The sequence below is a fragment of the Salarias fasciatus genome, chromosome 20 (genome assembly GCF_902148845.1).
Source record: "Salarias fasciatus chromosome 20, fSalaFa1.1, whole genome shotgun sequence".
In the NCBI taxonomy this organism is placed as follows: Eukaryota; Metazoa; Chordata; class Actinopteri; order Blenniiformes; family Blenniidae; genus Salarias; species Salarias fasciatus.
This window is the reverse complement of record NC_043764.1, coordinates 22,414,761-22,442,677: the sequence shown is the minus strand read 5'-3', so window position 1 is coordinate 22,442,677 and position 27,917 is coordinate 22,414,761. Positions and strand designations below refer to the sequence as shown.

Genomic DNA, 27,917 nt, shown 5'->3' with positions numbered 1-27,917 from the left:
CTAATATTCTTTTTTTTTTTTTCAAAACTTTCATTTCCTATGGGAGATTGTATGGCTGAACTGTAAACACATTCTAATAAAACCGCAAATAAACTGCTGAACCAATTTCCTCTGTGGTCATGCGTGACTCTCTTATATATTTATTTATTTATTTCCGTCAACATAGCAACGAACAGCAGAGGGCAGCAAAAATACACAGTGGGTTTGTTTCACGTTGATGGAATGGAAATCCTTGAGACAGGGAAGTGGTGGTTGTTTTTAAGAGATAATGCAGCCATCATTGTACATTATTGGAATTGAATGACTGCAGAGTAAGAAATTGTATTTGACTGCGACCTTCAAAGAGGTTTCAATCTGATTTCTTGCCATCAATTATTTAGCCTGCTTTTTGCGTGAACAGGAGGATTGCAGGTTTCCTGGTCTAATATTAGTTTCCATACTGTGCCCCTCACCTCAGCGCGCACGGACCCGAGCAGCGCCTGAATTTATAGTGTCTGCACTTGTGATGCGAGCACTTAAGCGCTGCAACTAAAAATAACATCGCTCTGAGGCCTGTCTTTCTCATGTGTTGTCCTAAGCCGCATCCTTCTGTTCAAGTCAGCGCAGACTCAACATGAACAAATAAATAAAAATCTTTGGTGGGGGGGAAAAAAAGAAACTGGGCTGAAAGTCACTGCAGCAGTGTTCATTCTGACTGCAGCAGAAGGAGGCAAAGTGAATCAAAACCATCCAAACCAGATCTTATATTTGGATTTTAATCATGATAAAACATTAAACAGAATAACAGAATACAATGTGGCTCTCTGATTTTGTTTTTTACCTGTGTTCTTTCTATTCACAGTTGCTCAACAGGGAGTCCGACATGCGTAAAGTTGCAAACAGCCACAGTGATCTTTCTGAATGTATTTTCAAAATAACACGACTTCTCCGGCCCAAGATGTTCACCTTGCTTCGCTCTCTGTGTGCTTGAACAGACTCCAGACTTCCTGTCTGTCCACACGACACACAAAGATGTGCCACATGAGTGCTTTCAGTAGAAATATTAACCTCAAATTAAAATGTGAGCTCATAAACCTGAGGAGTTGTTTGAGATTCTAAAGTAAAATCCCAACATCTGCAGGTGAGAATTGAGTACAGAAAAAACGGTTACTTGTCCGTGACTTGGTTTTAATCTGAAAGTCCTTTCTGGAAGTTGCTCGGCTCGAACGCGCACTTGACGCTGTTGCGCTCCCGAGGAAAAGACGCACGAATCGCTGCAGTTCAGACGCTCAAGGAGCGAAAAAACCTTCTTGTTTTTTTTTTTCTTCCGCGACACTTTGAGAGGAGACCCTCCGTTACTCTCCTGCATGGATTACCGACCTGTCACTCCAGAAGCTCAGATAAGTAGGAAAAGACGCTCCACGGTCATTATTTAGATCTCGCGTCTGCGTCGAAGGCGGAAAACACTCAAGTACAGTTTTAGGAATTTTTCCACAGCCTTTTGAGGCTGAAGGGAAGTCAAAAATATTTCCAATAGTTGTCGGTTATTAAAAGGATGACAAGTTTTATCTGCGGGAGTAGTGTGCACGAACACGCAAGGAGGTAAATTGTGCCTTATTCTTGGATGACAGAAAGCGCAAAGACGCACACTTTGGGATTTAATCTGAAGCTGAGACACCGGGATGTAGTTTTTGGGGTCCAGGGGGGAGGATCTGGACTTCAGCAATGAACTTCGTGAGCTACCTCTGCTTAGTTTGTGCGCTTTAAAGACATATGAAGCCATGGGTTGAAAGAGACGGCGACAGACTGCGGGGATACTCAACGTGGGATGGAGCAGCGTTTTCTGTGTTATGTAATGACTGAAAGCGCCTGATAATTAGTGGTAGATCAAAACCAGCACCTCCTTCCCCATCACCCCCATCCCCCCCTTCCCCCTCTTTTTAATGTTGAGAGAGAGAGAATGTAAATTTGTGGATGCTTTTAAATGAACTTAAACTTGACGGCACAGCTTTTAAAGTTAATGATCAGGGTATATGTCGCAGGTCACTGGATTTGTTGAGATTTTTTTTTTTTAATGCTATTCTGTGTATTTTACCCTCCAGGCAGCCATTAAACGAAGCGGATGCTCTGAGTAGATCTTTAAAAAGCCTCAATTAGAGAGTACTCTGTCACTTCGCCCCCCTGTGTGTTTTTTAAACCTTTTGCCTGATAAATTGACATTAATCATGGTGCCCCAAACTCTTCGCCTGCTCTGTGCCGATTGCAAAATGACTTTGGCTTCTGGAAATCGGATAATCACCAGCATCATGATCTTATTTCTGAGCTTTGAACTTTTTTTTGATGCTCTGCAGCATTTCTAATGGCCACTAAGATGCTATAATGCTTGTTTTTGCCCTCATCTTTGAGGATATGTAGTCACTCTGAGTTTCTCAGCCCTTTCATCTCCGTGACTTTCTGTTTCTGGACAAACGAAGCCCATAGTCAATCCTCACCAGAGTCCTCGCTGGTCCCTCCCTCCCCCCAACTCATCAGGGCTGGTGGGGGGGGTGGATCTCGGCCCCACGGGGTCAAAACTGTGGCTGGTGGTGGACTTACCCCCCGTGGAAGGGCTCCCACCATGGAGACCAGCCCGGAGAGCCCGAACCGGGCCGTGGAGTACCTCCTGGAGCTCAACAACATCATCGAGAGCCAGGCCAAGCTCCTGGAGACGCAGCGCAGGCGCATCGAGGAGCTGGAGGGCCAGCTGGACCGCGTCAGCCAAGAGAACCAGGACCTGAGGCAGGAGCGCAGGCCGCGCACGCCGGGGTCGGACGCCCCCGAGCAGAACCACAACCACAGCCAGCCCCTGTCCCTCCCCATCCATCACGGAGGAGGCGCCGGGGGAGGCGGCGGTGGCGGCGGCGGCAGCGGGAATGGTAGCACCTCAACGTCTCAGGCAACGGCTGGAACCACCACGACTCCGGGGCCCAGCCGGGACCGGAGAGCCCACACCAGGCTGACCCGAGGCCTCTCCTGTGGCTCCTCCACCACGGAGCGAGACCGGCTGGAGCGCACTGACAGCACAGACACCAACACCAGTACCACCTTACGCCGAAAGTAAGTCCTCTCCTCAACCGCCTTCACCTCACACTCACGATAAGTGGCAATGTGTCTCATTACAGGAATGTCCAACGTGTTCTAAATCGCGGCGATGACCACAGTTTGCGTCGCATCATAAGGGTGTCAGAGCGTTCATGCTATAAGCCCATTTAGCGACAGCCTGCGAGCAGCAGCAGCCTCTCCAGTCGTCAGAGATAATCCTCACAGTAATGAAACCTAAGAAGGGATATTTTAATACACCACTAAGAGGGAATATGCAGAGCACTGGAGGATTATGGGTAGAGTGATAAGTGCTCAAGGTGTCTATTTTATCTTGCCATGTGTAATTTCGCCTGCCGGGAGACGGGAGTATGATTTGTGCAATGATCCCAGTCTAATGTGTGAGAGCTCTCAGAGTAATGTGACTACTAAAACTTGAATCCAGGCGTGATGGCTGACAGTCGTTTTTTTTTTTTTATATATATAATTATCTAAACTTCTTGCACCAGAGAAGCCTTTTTGTATGAAAATCCTCCCACTGTTTGCTGAAAGTGTGCTTTTATTGTCCTCCTCACTCTGGATTTCTGGACTGGTCGGTCTCACAGAGAGATTTTTCTTCGCTCCCTTCCCCCAAACTCAAGGCCAACCTGAAGTTAAAGTGCTGCAAACACAGCTTTGGCACACAGCAAGTGCATCTGCCCTTCACTTTTACTTAACCGTGCGCACACACACACACACACACAGATAGACTTCTTTTGTTCTGCAAGCATTAAGCTTTGTGAGTAGGCAGCAATTCATGTGCAAAAGTACACAGTGAAATAAATTGTTGCAGGCTTAGCAGCAGGAGCCGTTAGTTCCTGTGCATATGCATTTCTTAACGGGCATTCAAACGAGCAGTCATTACTGGATTTCGCTCCTCTCGCGGTCCCAATCCACTCACCGGTGGATTGTTTCAGATTCCACTGAATCTCCTATCGACTGGAGTCGTCTTTACCTCTGAGGAGTCCCTCTCTGGCCCCCCACCGCTCTCTCCTCATCCCAGGGGGTGACTTAGTCATCAGACCGAAGCACATATTAGTTATTTATGTGGGTGTTAAACGCAATGATGAATTGCAAATGTAGATCTTGCTGATCCTCTCCTGTTAATTGCCTGTAGCGGTTGTGGCTGACTCTGGATTCAGGCTCAGACGAGCCGCATCATATGAAGTGTCACATTTAATAAAGAGTCACCAGCACAGCAGAGCCATATTGTCCCCGTCTGGCTGTGAGTCAGCCCGACCGAAATCTGGCCTATTAGCTCAGGTCAGTGGCAGTACCCTCTCGTCTGATAATGGATCAGATGCAAACATGAGATCCCTCGTCCTGGGTGGCCGCCGCTCTCTAATTATATCTCCCATCAGTGGGAGAGACAGAAGGAAGATGTGGGAGAGGAAAGGGGGGAGAGGGGAGGAAAGTGAGCGAGCGACCTTACTCAGCGTGCTTCAGTCTAAAAAAGAAAAAAAAAGGTGGAACGCACACACTGACTTACCATCTGTCAACAGGGTGTGTGGGGTAGTGCGGGGAGGGCGGGGTGGGATGAGAGGGGAGTCCAGACAAGAGAAGGAAAGGCTCAGAGAGATGCTTTTTTTTTTTGTTTTGTCCAATTAGTTTTTGTTCCTCCGGCAGCAGTCCTCGTCTCTTGACCCGTTGTCTCTGTGGCTCACGTAACCTGCAATTTCAAATTCAGACAAAAGACGCTGGAAAAACCATCTTGTTTTTTTTTTTTTTTTCTCAACCATGCGTGCTGGAGTCGCATCAAAACAAAGTCACCACTACCTCTCCTCCGCCTTCTCCGCCGGCGGCCCAGCATAAACAGCTGTCCCGAACACTGCCCTGCCTCGTCGCCCCCCTGCTGGGAAAGGCAGTGTGAACAATGTGACTCTGAGGCCTTCAGGTGAAATGATTTTTAAGTCCCGCCTCCGAGACGCATCAGGGTTGAGGGCATTTCCAACAGCTCGCTGTGGGAGCAGCAGATGTTTTTGGGTTTTTTTGTTGTTGTTGTTATTTTGGGAGAGGTCGTGTGTGTGTGTGTGTGTGCATGCATCTTTATATAATGCATGTGCTGTGATAAGAGTGAGAGAGACAGACACAGAGTGCATGAGAGATTAATTAGTGTGACCACAGTGTAATTACAACCAACTCAAGGGTGACAATTACCGATGTGCCTGTGTGTGCGTGTCTTCTGAGTGAGTGTGTGCACGCCGCAGGACGTCACCCGGGATGGTTTTGTTTTTTTTTGCGAGATAACTGGGGTGATGGTGCGCTCTGCTGCTAAATAGGATGATGTGACAGTTCTGGGTGAGAGACTGGTTTCCTTTACGTGGCTCATACATGCACCGGTGTTCACCCAGCTTATCAGATGAGGGGCCGGGGCAGCCGGGGGTCCTGGTGGCAGCCGGGGGTCCGGGTGGCAGCCGGGGGTCCGGGTGGCAGCCGGGGGTGCGGGCTGCAGCCCCGGAGCTGCTGATACCGACAGCTGTGTTATATAATGGTGAAAGAAGAAGAAAAAGAGATCCATGCTATCTTTTGCTCCCCGCTCATCGTCGCAGCGGGAGGGTCTGGAGGCTCCTGGGAGCCCTGTGAAGGCGCTCATCTCCTCCGCTCCGTCACACCTCCATCCTTCTTCTCCACCGCCCCTGGCGGGGCGGCGAGGGCACACGCCCCTCTCTCTCTTACGTTGACATTAATTCTGTTTAGGGAGCATTGACGGTGTTAATGGGCTTTTGTTTCAGAAGGAGCTCAATCTTGATAATTTTGTGCAGCTCTATTACACATAACCCCATCCCCATCTCACCCCCCCCTCTCTCTCTCTCACTGTCCCTTTCTATCTAACTCTCTCAATCCCTCTCTCTCTCTCTCTCTCTCTCTCTCTCACATACCCACGTACATACACTCACTCTCTCCCCCTCGCTGTTTCTGTTTCCCACTGCTGCAGATATGACTCAGAGAAGCTGCAGAAATTACTTTTGTGCTATTCTCTTTCTCTTTCTCTTTCCCTACATGCTCACCCGCTTTTTCTTCCCAGCGTCGAGCAGAAGCACACTCATTGTCCCTGATTGAATATTCTCTCCTGACACTAATAGCAAGTTCATGTGTATTCATCTGGGGTTTTGCACCGGTTTTTTTTTTTTTTGTAGCTACTGAGATAGCGCCGATACTCGGAGAAATGAACTGGCCTCAGGCGAATGTGTGGGTAAGCTTGGCTGAGCCTGACCTGCTCCGATCGCACCGTGTGCTGAAATACAGAATACAGTGCAGCTGCAGCTGCTTGGTTTCTCAAGAAAATGCAGAAACAAGCTCATTTGTATTTTCACTTTCGGGACACGTAATGTATTGAACAGTTTTTTTTTTTGTTTGTTTTTTTTTTTTTGCTGAGAGTTAAAATATCACAACAGTGCTAATGACTGCCATGATGCAGTTTGGCCTGACGTAAATTTAAATGATGGATGTGTGTGTGTGTGTGTGTGTGTGTGTGTGTGTGTGTCTGTGTGGGAGGCAACTGTACGTGGGTGGTGTTTTTTGCCTTCTACTTGCCATTTCTGAGTGCATTGAGTGTTCATGGTTTCATACAGTGTGCAAAGGGAAATTTATTCTCACACTCATTTATACATTTATCCATATGTTACTGAGAAGTAAAATATTGCCTGTCCAATAAATTAAAAAAAAAAAGAAGAACGACCCACATTTCATCCCCGGAGCGGCCCGGCAGTGACCTTGTCACACTGTAGATTCAGCACATTCAGGCGCTCAAATTGAATTTCTGCCTCTTTTTTTTTTTTTTCATCACCATGCATTTTACAAGTGAGAGCAGATGCGTTCACAGGCTTTACAGTTTAATTTGACATATTATTCTGGTGTCAAATTTCCATATTGCAAGAATCATGAGGTCTTTCGCCTGTTTCGAACACTTCCTTGGCAGAAGACGCTGTAAAAATACAGAAAAAGGAAAAAAAACAGGTGAGCCTGCAGAAATAGGAGATGTCATATCAGCAAGCAGACTTGACAGAAATCTCAGCAAATTGTTCAGTTTTCCTATTTGTGGCTTGCTGATTGTTAGTTTTTCAGGCAACATGTTGTACCTCTACTAGACTTGTGACCTTGCCCCGCTGTCTTTCATACTCCAAGCTTTTTTTATCCAGTCATCTAGTTTCATTCACAGTCGGCCAGCATATAGCATCAGACCGGACCGTCTTGAAATGGCGAGTAGACTGGTGAATAGCTGTGATGTTAAGGTTTTTTGCAAGCAGCGAAATGTTCTTGAAGCAGCAGTGCTGTGAGAGAGATATGGCATAGTTGCTGTGGAAACTGTAAATCTGTCCTCAAGACAGTTTCAATATTGCATTTCCGCCTGCCTCCTTCTTTTCCTTCTTCTTCCCGCTGTACCTCTCACCTAGATCCTGATCCCGACACACCCTCCTCCTCCTCCTCCTCCTCCTCCTCCTCCACCTCCTCCTCCTCCACCCTCTATCTTCTTGGTGCAGCCTCCTCTGCTTTGTTTTATACTGCAGCTGCGTGCAAATAACTGTTGTGCCCTAACAGCAGCCGTGGTGAATTATCACAGAGATTAGGGGGTCTTGCTTTGTCATTAGCAAGGAAGGCAGGAGGCCAAGCTGTTGTCCAGTCACTGGTTGGTTAAACCAGAGGTCGCATTAAAGCGACACTAAGGAACTTTTCAACCTTAATATAACATTTTAATATCTTTTGTGTTGATACGTCGACTTACAACCAGTTGAATGACCCTCTGTCACGGCCTGAGGGCGTCAGTATTGCGTTCACTTGGACTGAGCAGCTGTGAGGAGGGTGGTAGGAACCCTGCACACTAAAAAACTCCAAATGTGCAAACTGCTTTACGGCATGCGTCACATCATGATATAACATTGTTTAGCCACCATTAGATTCATTACCTCGTCGCTATCCGTCCTTCACACAGCCGCTGGAAACAAATGAAGGCGAGTTCAGTCCAACAGCACGCCACCGGGAGCAGCATTTTACGACGTCACGCGCTAGGCCTCATGGGAACTGTAGTATTCCTTCAGGCAAAACACTACCGCTTTTGTCCACTGGCGCCGCCAAAATCAACAAAAACTGAAAGTTCCTTAGTGTTGCTTCAAACGAAAATCCATCAATAACGAAAAAAAAAAAATAAAAATCTGTGAGACAAATGGAGAACTGTCCGTCAATTTGACAGATCGGCTCTCAGAGGGCAGATATTTTCAATGTGCAAAAGACAAATATGATTTAAGTATAGTTCAACCATCGCAACATGTAAAACATCTTAAAGGGGCTGTATCATGCTTTTTTAGCTAATCCAAACCCTAGAAATGGCATTAACATGGTCATAGTTTATTTTTGACGCTAAGGAAAAGTAATTTTGTGTGAAATAAAAGATTTTCTGGGGCTAATTCTGAAACCCGGAAGAGAAAACGCTCTGTTTCACTGAAAATCCCGCCTCTCCCCCTGTGGACTTTGACTGACAGCGTACTTCAACCAATCGGAGCTTCAAAACAAACACGCTGGTTAGCTTTAGCTCTTTAGCTCTAGCTTCTCTACACACACAGACACGCGAAAACGTCTTTTCCTGTTAGAAACTCACCAAGCGCAGACCCTTCAGACTCTTGCTCTTGCTTGATTGTTGCTTTCAGATGGTGGTTAAAGTTTATCTCCGTAATCAGAGTTAGAAAAAAGCGGCAACGCTGATTGCCGAGGGCCTGCGGGAGGGGGGCTCAGGGGAGCCATCTTCTCCGTGTGACGTGAACGTGGGAAACAGAGAGTTTTCATAAGTGCGGGAGGGGCTGCCTCTCTGAGCAGCTGAAACATGAGGAAAGCTCAAACACGCAGGCACGAAGGAAAAAAAACGCTTTGGGGGTGTTTTTGGTGAGTACATAACTATATAACAAGGTTAAAACATACAAAAAGTGAATGTTGCATGATACAGCCCCTTTAATGAATTTTGACAATAGCAAAGTCCAAACAGCTGAGAACTGAAGCTTTGAGCCCATATATGAGTCAATTACTTTCACATCCAGGACGTCCACAGTATTCCTGATTCCTGAGCATGTCACATATTTGTAGCACACACATCCACAAATATAATGCAATACTTTACGAATCTTAAAGGTTTTCTTTGGGGAAAAGAGGACAGAAACACTCGCTTGTTGCACATGTTTTCACAGTTACACATAAAGTTAACCTAAACAAATCCACATGTCATGAACATAAGAGGGTTAACATCGTAAAAAGATATCTAACCTCCAAGAAAGGCTTTCAAGGCTACAAATCTTTCATTTGCCAAACATTAAAGTGAAGCCCAGACACTGTCTCTATGACCACAGAAGAAAAGAATATTCTGGAAAATGCCTTATTAAGCCTTTCTTTGACAAAAACTTCTTTCTCCCCCGTCAGAGCAGGTAAAGCCTCACCGTCCCTTGAGAGGAAAAACTGACTCAGTTCGTGACTTTATTAAAGACAGCAAATGGCACAGACTGCACAAAAGACACAAAATAAACACACTTTAAAATCTAATTACAGCAGCAGCGTGATCAGTTCTGACGTCAGCTCTCAACCGAACCACGTGACTGTGTGTGGCGATGAAATGTCATTCATTATAATGGTTTACAATTTATTGTCATGATATCGCAAAAGAATACGATTACAGACACAAGCAGCTAAAAATAGTTTTGAGTGCAGAGCGGTCACTTGTTCGTATTTCCGAAAGACAGAAAGCAGCGAACGCGTCCACACTGAGAGGAGCGCGTTGAGGTGATTCAGGTGTTTTATTAGGAGAAACGTCTGTCAGACAGGTCCAGCTGGGAAGAGGCCTCAGGGTCGGCCCAGGACACCCGCCGGAGGGATTACTGTTATTGGTCTGGGACAGCTTAGGGTCCCTCCAGAAGAGGCGGGGGGGGGGGACATTTTAGGGACGCATGGATGTCTTCTTGACTCCTCTGCCGCCAGCATGAGCCCATTTGGGCCATTAGCGGATATAACCAAACACCGCATTATTAAAATTTGATACCAGTCGGATTTATTTCGGAAGGTTGTAGGACTTAAAATGGCAGGTAACAAAATATTCAGACAGGATTTTTACAGCTCTGTCAGTCACGATGACGGACAACCGGGAAGTAGCTCAATCTGTGAGTTGTAGGCTTCATGTGGATTTACTCCTGAACCCCTTCTGATTCCCGCTGCACTCTGCAGATCAGCGTTTGACCAACCTAAAGTCATCTTCCCCCCTCTGTTCCCAGGTGTTACTATATGACTTTATTCATTGTCTTTATCGTTCAAATGCAGATAAGTGGCACTCTTGAGGCGGGATGTTTGTCATACCCTCGCATACGCGTTCTGAGGAACAGAATCAGTGAGCCTGGTTACCGTGGGAACGCTGTGAGCTCTTCTGTGAAGAACTCTGTGGGCGAGAGACACCGAATAGAGAGACAGAGAGAAGTGAAGAGAGGGTAGGAGTGGGAGCAGGAGCAGGGTGAAAGACAGGAGCCGGATTGAATGACGGCGTGACGGGGAACGACGGAGACTGAGGACAGATGAGCGCGGACACATTTTATTTATCACACCTCACAGGCTCTTTGTTGACGAAAAGTTGGGGACGCGAATTCCCTGGCCTGCGATCGCAAGCAATTAGTCAGGCTTTATGATGGAGATTTGATCCAGACTTTACAGAATATCCCTTCGGTGATCTGCGGGGATATCATTTTTCTGGAATTACACCTTCTACGACTCCCACATCGCATTTAAATGAAGTCTAATTGTTCTTCATCGGAGTGAATCATATCCAGTTTAAACCAAACACACACACACACACACACACACACACGCACACACACACCTGTGCAAGCGTGCACACTCGCCGGGTACAGCAGGTGCCTGGTGTGCGTAGTTGAATCGTAACTGTAACCGTGCCCCTCCTCGTCAGTGCTTTCGCCTGGCACTCAACGCCAAACGCCCACACAGGCAGTCCGCACTGTTGCCAAGCAGCAGGAGACTCAAGCTTGCAGTGGAAAACCAGTGGGGGGGTGGGAATGGGGTGTTGGGGGGGGTGGCTGCTGATTGTGGCAGTGCCGGTCTAAGGGAAGAGGGGTAAGGGGGCATTTAATACACCCAACTTTAGGCTGCGCCGCAGCGTGTGTGGTTCTCAAACATCGCTGCTTGTCAGCCGGAGTCAGGCGGGTCACGCGCTGGAGGTGGGATGACGCAGTGCGCTCCCACACGCTTATTTCATAGACAATGGTGAGGGGGGTTGGGGGGGGGGATGGTGAAAGCACAGTTTGGAGTGGCTCAAACCACATCAGAATTGGGCAGGCACACTTTGGGAGGATTGCTTGCCGAACGGCCACGTGGCTGCAAGCGGCTGGCGCCCTCTGACCGCCGGCCGCCGCGTGCGCTGCGATATGTAAACCGAGCGTCTCCGTGTGATCGCCTCGTGCGAGCCTCACTCCCACTCTCCTCGCTCGTCTATACATAGACGCTCACCTACACGCTGACGCCCCCGTGCCACAGCGCAGGTTCGAGGAAACACTGATTCCAGCAGCATCCACGTTTGTATTTCCACGTCCCTCCTCCTCCCCCCGCGTGTCCTTCTTACCTCCATTCTGCTCGCCCTTGATTACTTTCACCCTTGCCCTTCTTTTGTATTCAACCTCTCCCACTCTCTCTCATCTCTCTCTCTCTCTCTCTCTCTCTCTCTCTTCCCACTCTTCCTCCTGCCTCCAGCCTCTGTCAACTCACTGCTTTAAATACACGCCACCTCACACGTTCACCCAACGTACCACTTTTCTTTTAGTCTGGACTTCCTGCGTCCTCTCCTTTCTCTCTCTCTCTCTCTCTCTCTCTCTCTCTCTCTCTCTTTTTATACTGAATTCTTCTGACTTGTGATGTGTTGATTCATATCTTCATCTCATCTCTTTATTATCTTCGTATTCTGTGTGGGCCTGCTGATAACAGAATGAGAGATGTATACATAAGAGTACGTGTGGGTAGCGTGTGTGTTTTGTTTTTCTATGGAGGAGTAGAAGAAAGAGGAGGAAGATTGGGGCATTGTGTGTGTCTGTTTTTTTTTTTTCTTCTTCTTTTTTGAAGGCGCCCTGGGATTCAGGCACAACTGCTCATGAAGCAGGAATCAGATTTTAGATGAGTCTGTCAGCACTTTCCTCACTCTGGATACTCCAATAGTTGCCATTGGTAAGATACAAATCTTGGCAGAGTGAAAACGGCGCAGTGTTACGGCTCGGGCTTACATAATAGCACCTCTGCTTCTTTCCACATCTCCATCTAAAGCCGAGCGGGTCGTCGGGTCCTTTTGTTTCCGAATCCTTTTGTTTGTCTCTGTGCCACAAAGACCGAACAGCGAGACATTAACAAGACACAGGTCACATCCCATCAGGATGGCTGGCAGTATCACATCTGTGCTGGTAAATTAAACCTGAAACCCGTCTCATCAAGGCGCCGACTCGTAACCCTCCATGCAGTCTTTATAAATAGGAACGAGCAAGACGCTCTTGTTCCATATGCCGCAGCAGCTTAAATAGCCACTGACAATTTATTCTCACATAATTGGAACTTTTTATCAACTGCACCTAGCAAATGAGCGCTCCTCCTACATGATTATATCCTTAAACACTCTCATTTTTACACTCCTCAAAGTGTTCTCAGCAGCTCTGCTCGGTGTGCCGTGCCCCGTCTTCACGGCTCACATCAAAACGTCATCAAAATGTTGTTAAATATCAATTAAGTTCCTTTAAATTTACATATTTTGTTCACATCAATGCTGACAAAGAGAAGCTGGCGGCACAATGGAAACGTCACAATAACGGGGAATTCAATAGCTTAATTAATAACATTGATAATGCCTGCCTATCTATCTCTCTATCTACTAACTGGAAAGCTTTCATTGTATATTGGAAACATATCAGGCACTGTTCAGTGAAGTAGTGACTCGCACTATGATCTTTTAAAAAAAAAAAAAACACTCGGCGACACATGATCACATGCATTTTATTATAAATTTGACCATGAACTGAACAGGATCTGTTTTTTATTGTTGAAGTTAAACAGAAGAAAGCTCACACATTTTTTTTAATTGCAAATAGGCAGATCAAACCATCCACCTCTGATTCACACTTTATATTCTCTCACTTCACAACAGGGTGACCACGGTTTGATTCCAGGTTGGGTGTCTTTCTGTGTGGCCTTGGCATGGCCTCCCTGTGTATGTACGGGTTTTCTGCTGATACCTGAGTGTGTGTGAGGTTTTCTGTCTCTGTGTTTGTGCTGTGATGGACCGGCGATCTGATGCACCCTGCCTCTCGCCTCTCGCCTCCAGCCACCGTTACTCGAACAAATCAAACATCCAAGATGGATGGCTGAACTGAGAGAGACGATAGAACTGCTGTAAAGCACGCTGTCATCTGAAGAACTCATGAATAGAGTGGTTGAGGTTCTATGTTTTTTGTTGTTCTTTTTTGTCTCACAAAAGGTATAAATCTTAGTTTCTCTCTTGCGTGTGTCTCAATTTGTTTTATACTCATTCAGTGTGGAGCAGTAGAAAGTAGTGAACACGGTGTTGACATATCCTCACTTTTTAACTAAACTCTTACTCAGACATCTAGGAGTTACAGAGCAAATGCAAAAAAATCTTATTTGAACTTGAGTGGAGTTGGATATTTGGCCTCTTTTTGTTCTTCTTCTGGCCTTTAATAAATTTCTTCTTTAGTTGTTAAATATTTCGCTGCGTTCAGCAAAAACTCTGCACAGCTGAGATGAGCTAAACACTGGAGTTTCATCAGCCCTCTTACACCGTCACGTAATTCCCACGGCAGGTCATGAGAATATATTTTCAATAAGAAATGTCTTTGCAAATTTCCCGAAACAGCCATGCACTGTAGCTTTTAGCGAAAGTTAGTCAAACAGGGCTGAATACTACATTTGCCGGCGACTATTTCCAGCAGGGGATTTGGTGTGCTTGTGAGTATTTACGGCAGCTTGAGGGTGTACGTGGGTTTGACTGAAAATAAACTCCCGTTCCTGTTTTTGTAGTAATAAAGGAAAATGTCACTTACTGGGCCTCACTGTTTTAGTCGTTTTGCTGCTCTCTAGCACAGAGTCACAACGATATTATCAGATGTTGGCAAAGCCTTTCAGTGGGATTAAGTCATTGTTGGTGTTTGTCTTTTTGTGGGATTTGTTGGCTGTGAGAAGAATGCAGAAAAACTCAGTTATCACAGAAACATTCAAAAATTGTGCTGCAATTCTCTGCTTCAGACCAGGGAAGAAGAGCAAGCCTGATTTATTTTACAGGCATTTTTTTTTTTTTACATCAGACCTTATAGCATCTGTTGCAGTGTTTATTATCCACCAGTGTTGTGTGAAAGGCTTCATCTACTTGTTTTGTGTTTTTATGTGTGATTTAAATGTCTTTGGCATGGCATGATGATTGACGGTTAATGATTTTGAGCTACCTTGATGTCGGCTCCAGCTCTCATTAATGTTACCTTGGGAAATTGATTTATGGGCAGATGGTTGGATCGTACATGCTGCTTTCATATGCAATTCAACTACAAAATAAGCAACAAAAAAAAAAAAAAACCAGGCGGAAACCTGCTGTCTGAAATGGTGTTTCGTCCAGTACTAAGCATGATGAGATTGAAACAGTCACACTCAACTATCCAGCTGGCTTGAGCCTCTTTTGGCAGTGGGGAAGGAAAAATAGGTTAAAATGTCATCACAAGTCAGAGAGACAATAGTCTGCACACAGCATCACATGTACGGGCACTTCAAAATCACAACAAAACCCACAGGCATGTCTTTTGACGGTCGGAGGCTGAAGAAAAGCCACACATGGTCGTCCTGCTGTGAAATGACAGTGCAAACCACAAAAACACCCTCGCGCTCTGCCAGCATTTATCCTGCCACATTAAACCGAAGCAAGTCGGCCTTCTCTAAAAATCATGTTTCCCGCCCTCATCTCGCACAGCTGGCCATTAAACGAGCCGCTAAAGTCAAGCAAAGTGCAAAAGCGCGGCGCCGTCCTTTACTTCCTCTCGCGCTCGCTCTGCCTTATTTGCGTGCCCCTCTCCGAGCCTCTCGCCGAGTGCTTCCATGCTAAAATGACAGGGACTGCATGTCCTTGACAGCAGCTGGCTCCAGTGAGAAACCAGCCATTTACATGCTAATCTCAACCACTGCTCACTCTTCAGCTGCTCGCTCACAATCTGCAGATGAAACATCTCTAATTCCTGCCCGAGCTGAGAAGCGGAGAGGCTTTTGTGTCACATGAGCACTTTTGGCGTGCATTAGGCGGAGTGGTTTTCCCACGTTCGCATGGGATGATCCAGGAAAGAGCTCCACAGTAGGTCAGTTTAGAGCTTTATATAATCCACCTGAGTGCCTGAAGTTTTGGCAGTGCAACTCTTGCTAAACAACTTAAATGTCACCGCTCCTCACACAAGTTCTGCTTGCGACTCTTTAAACTACCTGCAATCTAATCAGCTGCCGGCAAAACCTGCCCCGTTTGAGAGCAGACGATGCCAGTCACCTTGCACGTCTACATCTTGCTGCTTTTTAATGTGCCATTTCTTGTGTCACCCTTGCTGCTCTATGATGTGTCACTATCAGTGTGCAGCTTCAGATGCTCTCTCTCTCTCTCTCTCTCTCTCTCTGCTTCAGTGCTGACTGTACGTGTCTGTGTTTCTCTGCTTTCTACATGTTTGCGTGTGTGCGTCGTCCATCTCTGGTCCTTCCTGTCAGTGTCCGGCCGCCGTCTATATCAGGGCAGCCCGTCTCGGCTCCCACCACTCCCACGGCAGCGAGCAGCGCTGCTTCTGCCGCTGTGTTTCCCAGCAGTCTGACTGTTCACAGCTTCGTCAGTCTCCATCAGTACTGCTGCCCCTCTGCTGACCAAAGCTTGCAGCAGGAGGAAAGGTAAGGGCTCCCATGGGGCCTAATTAAGTAAGTACCAATAAAGGACCTTCTTTATTAACTCCATGAAGGTGCCTTTAAGTTGCCCGCAACAACCCCCACAGCCTGTTAACAACTTCCAGATCGCTCCCTCACGAACTCAAAGTCGCCTGTCAGCTCGTCACCATCAGCTCCTTTGCATCTCATCCTCGTTTTCCGATTCCCTTCCTGCATTTCCTCCACCACCCTCCTCAAAAAGCCCGTGCTTCAGCCTCCTGCTTTACTCCCAGATGTGACTAATAACTGGAGTTATGAGGCTGCTCCACCAGCCGGCTAAAACACACAGCTCCTCACAGCAGTCACCTCCGATCAGCTTTGGGACCGAGGTGGGCTGAGTCACACGTGAACCTGATGAATTCTCACCTCCATTCCTTTCCTTCTCTCATTTGCCCTTAAAACTGACTTCCGTCTCAGACACATCTGTGCATGATGCTCCAACAGTGCCATCTAATGGCATTAGTTGGCCCTGATTTGCACATACCCAGTCAGTAGAAAACTTTTTTTTAAAACATTAAAATGTCTTTAACTCCCATTTTCACTTCAACTGCATTTCATTTTAGCCTTTCAGCCTGATCTGCTTTTATGTGTCTCATGCTGTTTTTCGCTCTCTGTCCCTCCTTCTTGTTTTTCTCTCTGTCTTGTCTGTCTGCTGTCTGTCCTGCGTTTCTTTCTGTGTTTTTTCTCTCTCTCTCTCTCTCTCTCTCTCTCTCTTTTCACGTGTCCCATGGTGCTTTCCAAGAGAGGAGGGTGAGGACGAGCGTGCCCATCAGTTCTGCTGTTCTGCCTCAGGCTGCAGCAGCCCCTCCTCTCGCTGAGCCGAGGTGTGACTGACCCACAGCGGCTCGCTCGCACATTTACCTGCGAAAAGCCTGTCACAGTTTATGCTGCCAGAAAACAAGAGACCTCACTGTGCACCAAAAACACCAAGTCTCGCTGCATTCCAGCAAGAAAAAAAAAAAAAAAAACCATAGAAATGCATGCGGTATCCGTTGTACGTGTTGAGTCGCTGGTTTATTTTCGTACCATATTATTTTGTGTGCTAATTTACACTTTAGGAATTCTTGATGTTGTTTTCTCTCTGTATTCTTCGCAATTTGTTTCTTCACTTGCAGCCATGTCAAGCTGTCGGCGCACATTACTGTCGTCTGCTCGTTACTGTCACACTCATGCTTATCTCAGACCTACTAGTTGAGTCATGTCATTTCAGATGTGCGCGGTAGTCACCATTTGTTCTCCCTTAGCGATGCTACACACTCCTGTTCACAGCGATCATGCACTGTCAGAGAAACTAGCCTATATGATGTAAAACTGTATGCAATCTATCTGACATGATTGTTCCATCTGATGATGTCTTTTCTTCTTCTTTATCCTTAATCTTGAAGTCCAATCTTCCTTTAGTGTTCTGAAAAATTAAAGATGTGCAGCTCCTGAGGACACCTTATTTTTTGATTCTCTCATGAAGATGACCTACTTTGAGTGTTCCTGGATTTGTCTCTGGCGTTTCAGTCACGCCGGTTGTACGTGTGCGTCACTTATCTCCACATCCAGCTCACTGTACTGTAATCACAACCCAAAAAAAGTAATTGCATAGATTATTTTTTCGGTGATATTGTTGCCGGTGTGGTGCTCCTAATCCCTGAATGTTAATGCTTTCCCCTGCAGAGCACACGGTACACGTGGCATTATTGGCGGAGGCCTGATTAGCATTTTTTCTGGGTGAAAACCAGGTGGAATATGCAAATAAATGTAGTTTTGTTTGATCCGAGCTTTGTGTAGTTTTTTATCACTAACAGAGAATCTGAAGGGTTTGAAGTTGGTCACGGGAAAGTCACTGTTTGTTATGCAATAATATTCATAGCACTGTAATAAGCAATAAAACATGTTGTTTATTGATATTTTAGCCATTATTTTAAGTTGTTCCTCTCATGTTTGTTGTAATGCCTCATCTGTTTAACACTGTGATGTCTGTCTGAGCTACTGAATCACTCTTCCTGTTTTTTTCCGCCTGTATGTAAACTACTTTCTGAAAAAAAAAAAAAACCCACAAATAATTGCCCTCATTTCCTCTTCTCTTTTTACAATAAACAGGCACACTTCTGTGTCTCTGTCTGCCCCTGTTTGCTGCGTTGTGGTGACGTGTGCGTTTTCACCTCGGCGTTGTGCAATAAAACTGACGTTGCATGTGTCAGTGATCTGGAGCGGGGAGGGCGGAGGGAAGGAGCCGGCCGGGGTGGGAGGCTTCAGCGCTGTCAAAGGACTGTCAAGAATGTAGCCTGTGCAGCTTTGCCGGGCGTTAGTGGCATTACAAGTGTGTGTGTGTGTGTGTGTGTGTGTGACAGTGAGAGTCAGAGGGTGTGTTTGTGATTATGCTGCTCGAGTTAGTGTGGGACCTTTCTAGCCGTAGCAGCATGGTAAGAACCTTCCACTTTTGATTCACTCAAACTGTCATAAAAAGAGCTTTTTATTTTGTGACACTGGCGACACTTGACTATATTTGCTATAAACTACAACGCCGTGGTGCTGTACACGTGACAGGAGCTCTGGTGTAGTGTGTGTGAGTGTGTATGTGTGAGGGAAAGAGATATATGGACTTTCAAACAAACTGATGTACGGTCAGGCCCCGTTTACAGAAGCTCTAAGGTTGGTTTAAAAAGTAAAAGTCAAATTGTTGCTGCAGGCATGAGTGACAGAAGAAGAGTGATAAATGGGTTATGCGCGGCCACCTGTGTGACGGTGCGAACATGCCGTTCAGATGACAGTGTCACAGGTGCTACTGTAAGGGAAATGCAAATAACGCATTAAGGCAAACAGGATAAGTGCCGCTTGGAAAATGACTTTAGCTCTTAAGTAAATTAGCTATGCACTTTTACAAAGGTTTCAATGGCTTTCAACAGTAAGTGTTGTTGTTGTTGTTGCCGTAAAGGCCAAATTACCTGTATGAAACCGAGAAGTGAATCAGTCAAATTTGGTCTGAACAATGCTAAATGTAAAGGAAGAAAACATAGTTTTCCTGTCATCAAGTGCAGCATTTTCAGTCCCAGTCTATATAAACATCACTTATCTCTTCATCCTTCCTCGCCTCGGTGCCAGAGATTATCTGATGCTGACAAAATACCTCCGTTTCTCAGCTCCATCACTCAGTGGCCTTGCTGACAATTCAGCGGCTCCACTCTTTTATCTCTTATTTCACCACCTTTGTTTAACACCAGGTTGCATCCTCTTCTTGTCCACAGCTACCGCAGAGCTCTGTTAGAGCTCTGAACCGGAGGCTCTGGGTCACAGAGAGAAGCGTGCATGTGCGCGCGTGTATATGTGTGTGTATATGTGTGTGTGTGTGTGTGTGTGTGTGTGTGATGGGAAGCTCACAGCTTGAGGCGGTGAAATGGCAGCAGAGTGTTGGCGGTGCAGGAATGCTCTCATTGGACGCATGAATGATGTGATTGTTGCCTTTCAGTTTGGAAGAAAAGGATCACGTCTGACGAAGATAATGCAGATTGTTCCAGCAGGAGATTCATTTCACTGTATTTCTGCTCCTTTTAAATCCTGAAATTAATAGCAAATATTATCACATCTCATATCACCAAAGTAATTAGCCGCGATCTTGCTGGGGGCCTTTCTGTACTTTTTAATCATTTGTCGTCAGAGTTCGGGCTTATTAGGTTTTAAACTTTTGGAACAAATGAGAGGAAAAGTTTATGATAAAGAGATAACTGCGCTGAGTTAACGCTGAGGTGGAAATGAGTCAACAGACGGATCAATGCCGTTATTGGCATTTTCGTGGCAGGCGGCTGGGAGGTTAATCCGTCAGCCTCGGCGTCCTGCTGCGGGTTCGATAACACAGCCAGACCCACTGCTGCTCCTTCGTACGCGCACGTCGACAAACACACACGCGCTCTCAGCACGTCAATATTTTATGACTGAGGTACCCGGAGGCAGAGGGGCGACCGGCTCCTCGGAGTCGACGCTGCACTTTTCACAGCGCTCGCTCCCATTCGCTTTCCCTGCCGTCAATTCCTGCCCTCCGCTTTTATCCTTTAAACACCATCAGCAATCACTTACTTGTTTATTAGATTTCAGCCATCTGCTTCGCCTCCAATTAAACGGAGGGAAGCGCCGAAACCCTGAGCCGGTCTTTATGAGGGAGCCTCTGGAGAGCACCTCTCCCTGGCACTGTAACAGGGATACAGGCTTTCTTACATAAATAATGAGATCCAGATGCCAGCTGCGATATGGTCACACTCATGTTTTATACAACAAAACTTTTTACTCAAATATCGTCCTCGCCCCGTCTCTCACAACATATTACTGTCTGGCTGGTAACACGAGTGACACCGAATGAAAGTCCTGCACCCTTTCAGTCCTGAATGAACTCTGTGCAGCACATGTATGTTGTTTTCTAAAGATCGTTGTTGAAATTGAAATAAATGAAGCCTTTGTAGGGTTTCATGGCCGCTCCCGTTGACAGCTCGAATCTCAAAAGATGTCAGTCACTCTAAATGTTGGAACTTTTTTGTTGTTGTTGTTTTTGTCTTTTTTAAGGTTGGGGAGATCCTACAAGGCCAGAGCTGTTTAATCAAGACTCATTGTTGGGATTCGTGACCGACTACATTTGGGGAAAAACATTTTGCATTTTTAATAAGGTTTTTATTTTTTAAAGTTCACTCCCTCCATGTGACGGGGGCTGGGAGGTCTCGCTGTGTTTGGAAATATCTCTGATTTAACAAGTCAAGAGTTGTTCGGTTCTGCCTCTTGGTTGAAATGTTACCAACAGCATCTGTGGTGAAATTTTCACGAGAAAAAAATAGCCCGAGGTCTATTGGGTAATTGCCTGCTCACTTGGAGGCTGGTTTTGAAGGCTGTTAAATAGAAAAAAAAAATAATTTTATTTACATATTTTTCCTTTTATTTATTTAAATTCCACTTTTAGATGTTTCAAAGTGTTAAAATTGCCTCCCCGCACTTAGAAGGAAACTTCGATGTGTGATATTTGGACGGGCTTTGCTGTATACAGATCGTGGGAGATGGCCATCTCTGTGAATATAACACCACACAATCCATATAGTTCATCTCTTATTGAGTGGTATTTGAGAAAATGTCACCCTTGTCTCGGGATGATATTTTGATTTTCCTTCTCCATGATATGTGAAGGACTGCACAGTGGTGGAGTTTGCTCTCTCTCTCTCTCCTCATATTGAGAATGTCAGTGGTTAAGTAGGGATGTGGAGTGTGTATGTGTGTAGTGAGGGATCTTGGTGCATGATTTAGGTTTTCAACAGACACTACAGTTTCCTCACAATACAGCTGTGATCAACCATAGGCTCCTTTAAATAAAGAGGGTAGGAGACATGTGAACAGACGAAGTTTATAAAGATGGTTTATGAATATTCAGAGACAAATGTATGAGAGCAGGCGCGTGTGGCGCCTAATGTTGCCTCGCTGTTCGTATTTTAGCTGCCTGTGACTCAGATGAATGAAAATACCATCTGCTCCTGCTGATGTGCGTTGCAGGAACTTCGAGTGAGGCTGAGTCCCCGCCTGCCTCTACCTGTTGGCAGAAGCAATCAAGTGACGGGAAGCTTTTTGAAGCAGCGCCGACTTACAAATTTGTGTTCTTACAATTTATTCCCAAAAATTTGTAAATACCTCCTAAGATCAAATGAGGAATGATTCATTTAGATGTAAACTAAGAAGTGCCGGCACCGTTTGTGTTTTTCACTCTTTGTAAATGTATGAGGGTATTTTATCTGTTTTCATAACAAGTATTAACTGTACTGTCATTCACAATCTGTGGAACATCTTCAACACCCACCTTTAATGGTGATAACAGTCAATACATTGTCATGGCAACTACGCTTCTCATCCTAACAACTGCCTCACCGCCCACAAAGGTCCCACGGCAACCGTCACCAAGCAACCCCCTCCCTCTTCTTGATTTTCTCTATTTAAGGAGCAGAGGAGGAGGAGGTGGAATGATAAATGATGCTGCTCAGAGAAGAAAACATTTTTAACAGGATATGGAGCAACAACTTGTTGCTCTTAATTGATTTGCTCGAAATGGAAATGAAGAACGGCTTGTTAACACTGTGATGAATTCCACACTTCCTGTATCTATACACTGATGAGTCATTACCTCCTTGATATCCTTTAACTTGATTTTTTGCTGCCCAAACAGCCCTGCCCGAGAGAGGCATACGCCACTTACCATATTGCTATTTCAGCACTTTGACATTCATCGAAATAAAGATGAAAACTCAACATAAGGAACTGTAGCATTGAAAACAATGGAAAGGAGAAGCTCGCTTTTAACACAGAGGAACCTCTGCAGAACCAGGCTCAGTGGTAGCGAGCTTCTGTTTTCACCAGCTGAACTTAGAGGACGGTAAGAGGAGGAAAAGGAATGGGAAAATGACAAGTGATCATCAGACGGCGAGTTTAATCAACGCGCTGCAGACTTGATTGAGACAGGAGGCTGAGATTATAAACTTTTCGAGATCCTGCAGGAAGGTGCAGAGACAGGCGAGAGAAAAGGAAGCACACACAGGAAAGAGATCCATGAATGTGGGAAGGTGATTGAAGAAGCATCCTTCCGGCAACAAGACGTTAACTGCAGATTTCAGAGCCACAAGTCAACGTCTATAAATGCTGTGTTTGTACTTCCACTGCAGTCAGAGAATACTGTCATATAGGTCTGCTCCAATACTTAAGAGTGATGGGACATATCAAAATGACAATGAATGGCAGGACACTATGCCCTGACAAAAAAAGCAAAAACATGATCGGAACATCACACTGCCCTTATATCCCATGGTGCATCTTGGTACCATGTGTTCCTCAAGGTAACTCATGCACAAGGCCACCCACACCGTGCTGGGTCGAACCACGTTGGTCTGTTTTTACTCCCCACGTGCATCAGCGAGCTTCGGACACCCTTGACCATCTCACTGATAGATTCGGAGCCACTGCAGGCCAGGAATACCTCACAGGAGCTGCACGTGCAGCGTTTCAGACATCACAATGTGGTCCTTGTCGAACTTGCTCAACTCAACATGCTTTCTCATTTCGGTTTTTCTAATCACGTTTCTGACTTAAAGGACAAAATGTTCACATTTGGCAGTTGGGTGTATTTGTTAACGTCCATATTTCCTCCAAAGTAACAGCAGTAATCTAATGATACTCACATGTATGAAACGCTAAGTTTCAATGTACAAGTTTATTCTAAAGGAATATGAACATCATTATTTTCCTGTGGCCACAATGTGACAACTGTCATGTCTTTGTTTAGCTTTTATAAACCAATCTTTATTCATCAATCTGCAAAAAAATTAAAATATGATTGCACAAAGTACAGGATATTTTATTGCAAATTCATGTTTTATTTAATTTTTTCCTTCCAGACAGTTGCCTCTCCATCCCCCTCCTCACAACCATTCCCTCCCTACCCATAGATTTCTGATTAAAACTTTAAAAGCTAAACTGTGGTTGTACGTCTTTTCCTGTAGATGTCAGAATTGTGTGTTTTTGTGACTGAGGTTTGAATTCTTGGGTTATGCAACCCCAATGGAGCTGTTTTCTTTGTTGTTGTTAGACTCAACAATACATTAACCAGGGCATGTGTTGCTTTAAGGCACAGGATGTCCTGCCCAAACACCCTGCATTGTATAATGTCCCGTCCGTCTAGTCCGTGAATTCTGTGGTTGTGTAGAATTTGTGTTTCAACGGTATAACTTACAGGATCAAAACTACAACAAATTAAAATGTGTCTTTGTTCCCTGAGAAGTATCTTCCTTCCAAACACTAACACAGGAAGTCTCTGCAATCCAGTGGAACAGTGTCAACTCAAGGTGGGAGGGAGCAAGGCACTGAATGACCCGCCCAGAGTGGTCAACGAGACTCTATATCTGTCCCTTTGTTCATTCATCTGATGATCTGATTTAATGTTTCATACACAGCCTGAACTGTGCGAAAGGTAGAAGAACCAAAAGAGCGATTGTTCGCTGCTGAAATCTCTCTTTTCCATGTGTTGCATGTAACGCTCCCACACATCCCTGACCCTGCCAGCTCTCTCTGCCCTGCTGTGGGACCAGGCGCAGCTCACAGAAGGGGGCGTGGCTAACAGGAGAAGGAAATGTGGGCAGAACATGTGACTGGAGTTATTTTCCCAAACACAGTCAAAAGTGACTGAGTCAGGGTGGTTTGATCTGGTCAGAGCTGCCTGACAGGACACCGGAGGATTTCTGGACTTGCTTGATTCCTGATAAGTTACTATTGCCATCTTGGCTGCAAATAGGATGCAGATAGTTTTACCTTCTTATGACTAATCTTGTCACAGATAGAATGGAACTAAATATCGAATGTTCATTGCATGCATTTTGCGAAGATATTTTATAGAAAGCTGCAGCTTTCTGTTTTAAACATTCCTTAGCATAACACAAGGCTGTGTGTTGCTGCTTTTATGTTGACATGGAGGAATGGGTTTGTGATTAATAGCCTCTTAAAATGTTTAACACTGTGGCTTTCGCGTCTCGGACTGTGCAGCGGTGCCGGTGTACTTGAAGGCTTTGGTGGGACATTAACTAATAAGATGGATTCCTTTTAAGTAATCAGTTTACTGGATTACCAATTCACCATGAACACAGAGGCTATTCTGTTACATTGCTTGAAGGAAATGTTGTCATGATATAAGTAAAAGATGACGTCCCGTAAAATATGGTTACATCTACACCGCTCAAAACTTTACAAGTAAGTCCTCAGTAGTAAGCGATTAAAAATATTATTTGACTGGAGTTACTCAATTATTCATTCAGTCTCTCAACACACTTTGAAATGTTTGGTGTAATATTTGATCAAGCTGCTTATGACTCACGATCTGAGCTTCTGCTCATTTTTCCTGCTCCAGTGTGGAAGGGGAATCCCCGTGTCCGGAGAGCGGCGCCCACAAAGACAGCCCCTTCAGCCAGTCGCCTTACCTCCGCGGCTCCGAGCGCTACACTGACAGCAGCGGCAGCGCGGCCCCCGGCTCCAGGGGCCCCTCGTGTGTGGCGGCCTCCAGCTCCGCCAGCTTGGCCTGGGCCCTGCGGACGCGCCACCAACCCGCAAGCCTGGCCCTCCGCAAGCAAGAGGAAGAGGAAAACAAGAGATGCAAAGCCCTCTCAGACAGCTATGAGCTGTCGACGGACCTGCAGGATAAGAAGGTATCAAGGCTGAGAGCATGAGTCGGTCCGGGGATCAGCGCTGCAAGTGTTTCCGTTTTTGATAGTTTTCCAGAAGCCTTTCAAACATTTTGCAGATAATGAAGAACTGTGGGTGTAAAACATATAATCTAATATTTCTTTTCATGCTCTTTGCCAGGTGGAGATGTTGGAGAGGAAGTATGGAGGCTCTTTTGTAAGTCGAAGGGCAGCGAGGACCATTCAGACGGCCTTCAGACAGTATCGCATGAACAAGAACTTCGAGCGCCTCCGAAGCTCCGCGTCCGAGAGCCGCATGACCAGACGCATCATCCTGTCCAACATGAGGCTGCAGTACTCCTTCGACGAGCGACAGCCTCAGCAGCAGGCCCAGACACAGACCAACTTCACCCACAGCGTGGCCATCGGGCCGCCTCACTCCCCCGACGTAGACCGCGCAGGAGACTACACCCACCTGGAGGACTCCTTCTCCAAACAGGTAACACACCTGCTGAGCTGCTTTACATGATGAACCTCAGAATCTATCAGGTTTATATTGTGCTAAGCTGGAGGGAACTGCGTTCAAGTAAAACATAATTTTTCCCAAAAGAGGGATTAATAATGGTTATTGCTTCATAACACGAGTGTTGAGATTTCATCCAGAATGGATGGAACAGAAACGCGTGAGGAGAGAGAAACAGTGGCTATTTTCACGTTTTGTTCCAGTCGGAGAGAATCACATGGCTGCATGCAAAGAACGCTGATGAAGAAACTGATTCACATTCCCCACCCATGACCCGATTCAATGAAATGTTTACATCTGCTGACTTGAAGCGCAGTTAGAAAAGTCTTGTAGAAACGTCACTCTGATCACCTCCTTTCACCAGTGTGGGCTTTTTCTGTTTTTTGCATATGAAAGCTTTTACTTTTTGAGAAGTACATCAGTTCCTGTAATTTGTTTGTTTCCACTTTTGCAAAAACTTGCAACATAATTACCAAAAAATAAATCAAAGTCTAACCAAACTTTACCCCTAAAACTCCAAAAAGCATGCTGTTCACATGTGGAAAAACCTGTGCTCCAGTAACGATTCTCTTCTGTTCTCTCAAGGTTAAGTCCTTAGCTGACTCCATCGACGACGCCCTCACCTGCCGCGCCGTTCGCGATGACTCCCAGGAGGGCAGCAGGGAGGGCGGAGGGATTAGCGAGGACTTCGGGGAGTGTGTGTGGAGCAGCAGCAGCAACCCCTCGTCTCAGCGGGGGCTGGGAGAGCGAGGCCGGGGCGCCGGAGGGGGACTCAGCATGCACGGTGACAGCACAGCCACCTCGTACAGCGACGTCACCCTGTACATGGACGACGGCATGCCGTCTTCCCCGCTGTCCCTCGACCGGGCCCCCAGCAGCACAGACACAGAGTACTGGGGCCCCGGCGGCGGCGTGGGAGGACGCGAGGACAGCCGGGACACGGAGGGAGGAGGCAGCAGTAACAGTCGGCGCAGCACCCCGTGCACAGAGTGCAGGGACTACCGTCTCAGGGGCGCACACCTGCCGCTCCTCACCATCGAGCCGCCCAGCGACAGCTCAGTGGACATGAGCGACCGATCGGACCGCGGCTCTCTGACTCGGCAGCTGGTCTACGAGCAGGACTCCGGGGTAGGCGCAGGCTCCCCTCAGGGAACCCTCAAACACTCCCCCAACACCGGCACCCGCCCGTCGTCCACGGGGACGGCCCAGGGTCAGACCCGGGCCCCCGGCAGACCCCTGCCCACGCACATCCCGCACCAAGTGGCAGCTCACCACCACCATCACCACCACCCCATCCACCACCACCAGTACCCCGACACGCCCTCGTCCTCCTCCTCGCCGCAGCAGCCCCCCACCACCCCGCTGTCCTCCTCGTCCTCCACCGCCCTGCCGCCCGGCGGCCTGGAGCAGCCGTGCTGCTCCGACGGCGACAACGACTCCCTCAACTCCACCACCAACTCCAACGAGACGGTCAACTGCAGCTCGGGCTCCTCGTCTCAGGACAGCCTGCGGGAGCCGCTGCCCCCCCTGGGAAAGCAGACCTACCAGAGGGAGTGCCGTCACAGCTGGGACTCGCCGCCGTTCAACAGCGACGTGGTCCAGCGGCGCCAGTACCGAATTGGCCTCAATCTTTTCAACAAGTAAGAGCCGGAGCAGACAGGAACGGTTATTTTTTTAAAATAACATAGAATTAAAGTAGTGAAACTGATAGAGTCCCTGGACGTCTTTCTTGTGCTTTAGGAAGCCAGAGAAAGGGATCCAGTACCTGATAGAGAGAGGTTTTGTGTCAGACACTCCTGTTGGAATTGCTCGCTTCATCTTGGAGAGAAAGGGCCTCAGCAGGCAGATGATTGGCGAGTTTCTGGGAAACCGGCAAAAACAATTCAACAAAGATGTATTAGAGTGAGTATTTGACATAAATAATGCATTTTTATTGTTGTCAGACATAAAGTATACAAGACAAGCAGGTCTGTCAGATACAGATAAGCCTAAATGTATTAGAAGTAACCAAACACAGATCAGCATATTTGCCCACCACACTCAGCTCACATATTTCATACACTCACACACAGACAGACTGTAATAGCAGAAAACATGACTCATAATCTTGCATGCATAATAGACTGCTTCTGAGCCTCCAAGGTTTGGAGTAGAAGAGGCTCAAC

The 27,917-nt window shown here is 46.4% G+C and overlaps 1 protein-coding gene across 5 annotated transcripts in view; it reads left to right on the top strand.

The window, feature by feature from the left end:
• The first annotated feature begins 2,035 nt into the window (after positions 1-2,035).
• Positions 2,036-27,917, top strand: part of iqsec2b (IQ motif and Sec7 domain ArfGEF 2b) — a 32,123-nt gene continuing 6,241 nt past the window's right edge. Inside the window, exons 1-5 of one of the 5 annotated variants that reach the window (XM_030118581.1) lie at positions 2,037-3,075; positions 24,959-25,253; positions 25,411-25,728; positions 26,338-27,392; positions 27,493-27,654. In XM_030118581.1, coding sequence (XP_029974441.1) covers positions 2,597-3,075; positions 24,959-25,253; positions 25,411-25,728; positions 26,338-27,392; positions 27,493-27,654 — 2,309 coding nt within the window. In that variant the 5' untranslated portion in view covers positions 2,037-2,596. Of the gene's footprint in view, positions 3,076-24,621; positions 24,802-24,958; positions 25,254-25,410; positions 25,729-26,337; positions 27,393-27,492; positions 27,655-27,917 lie in introns of those variants that run through there. The other 4 variants (XM_030118585.1, XM_030118582.1, XM_030118584.1 and 1 more) reach the window with 4 other exon arrangements.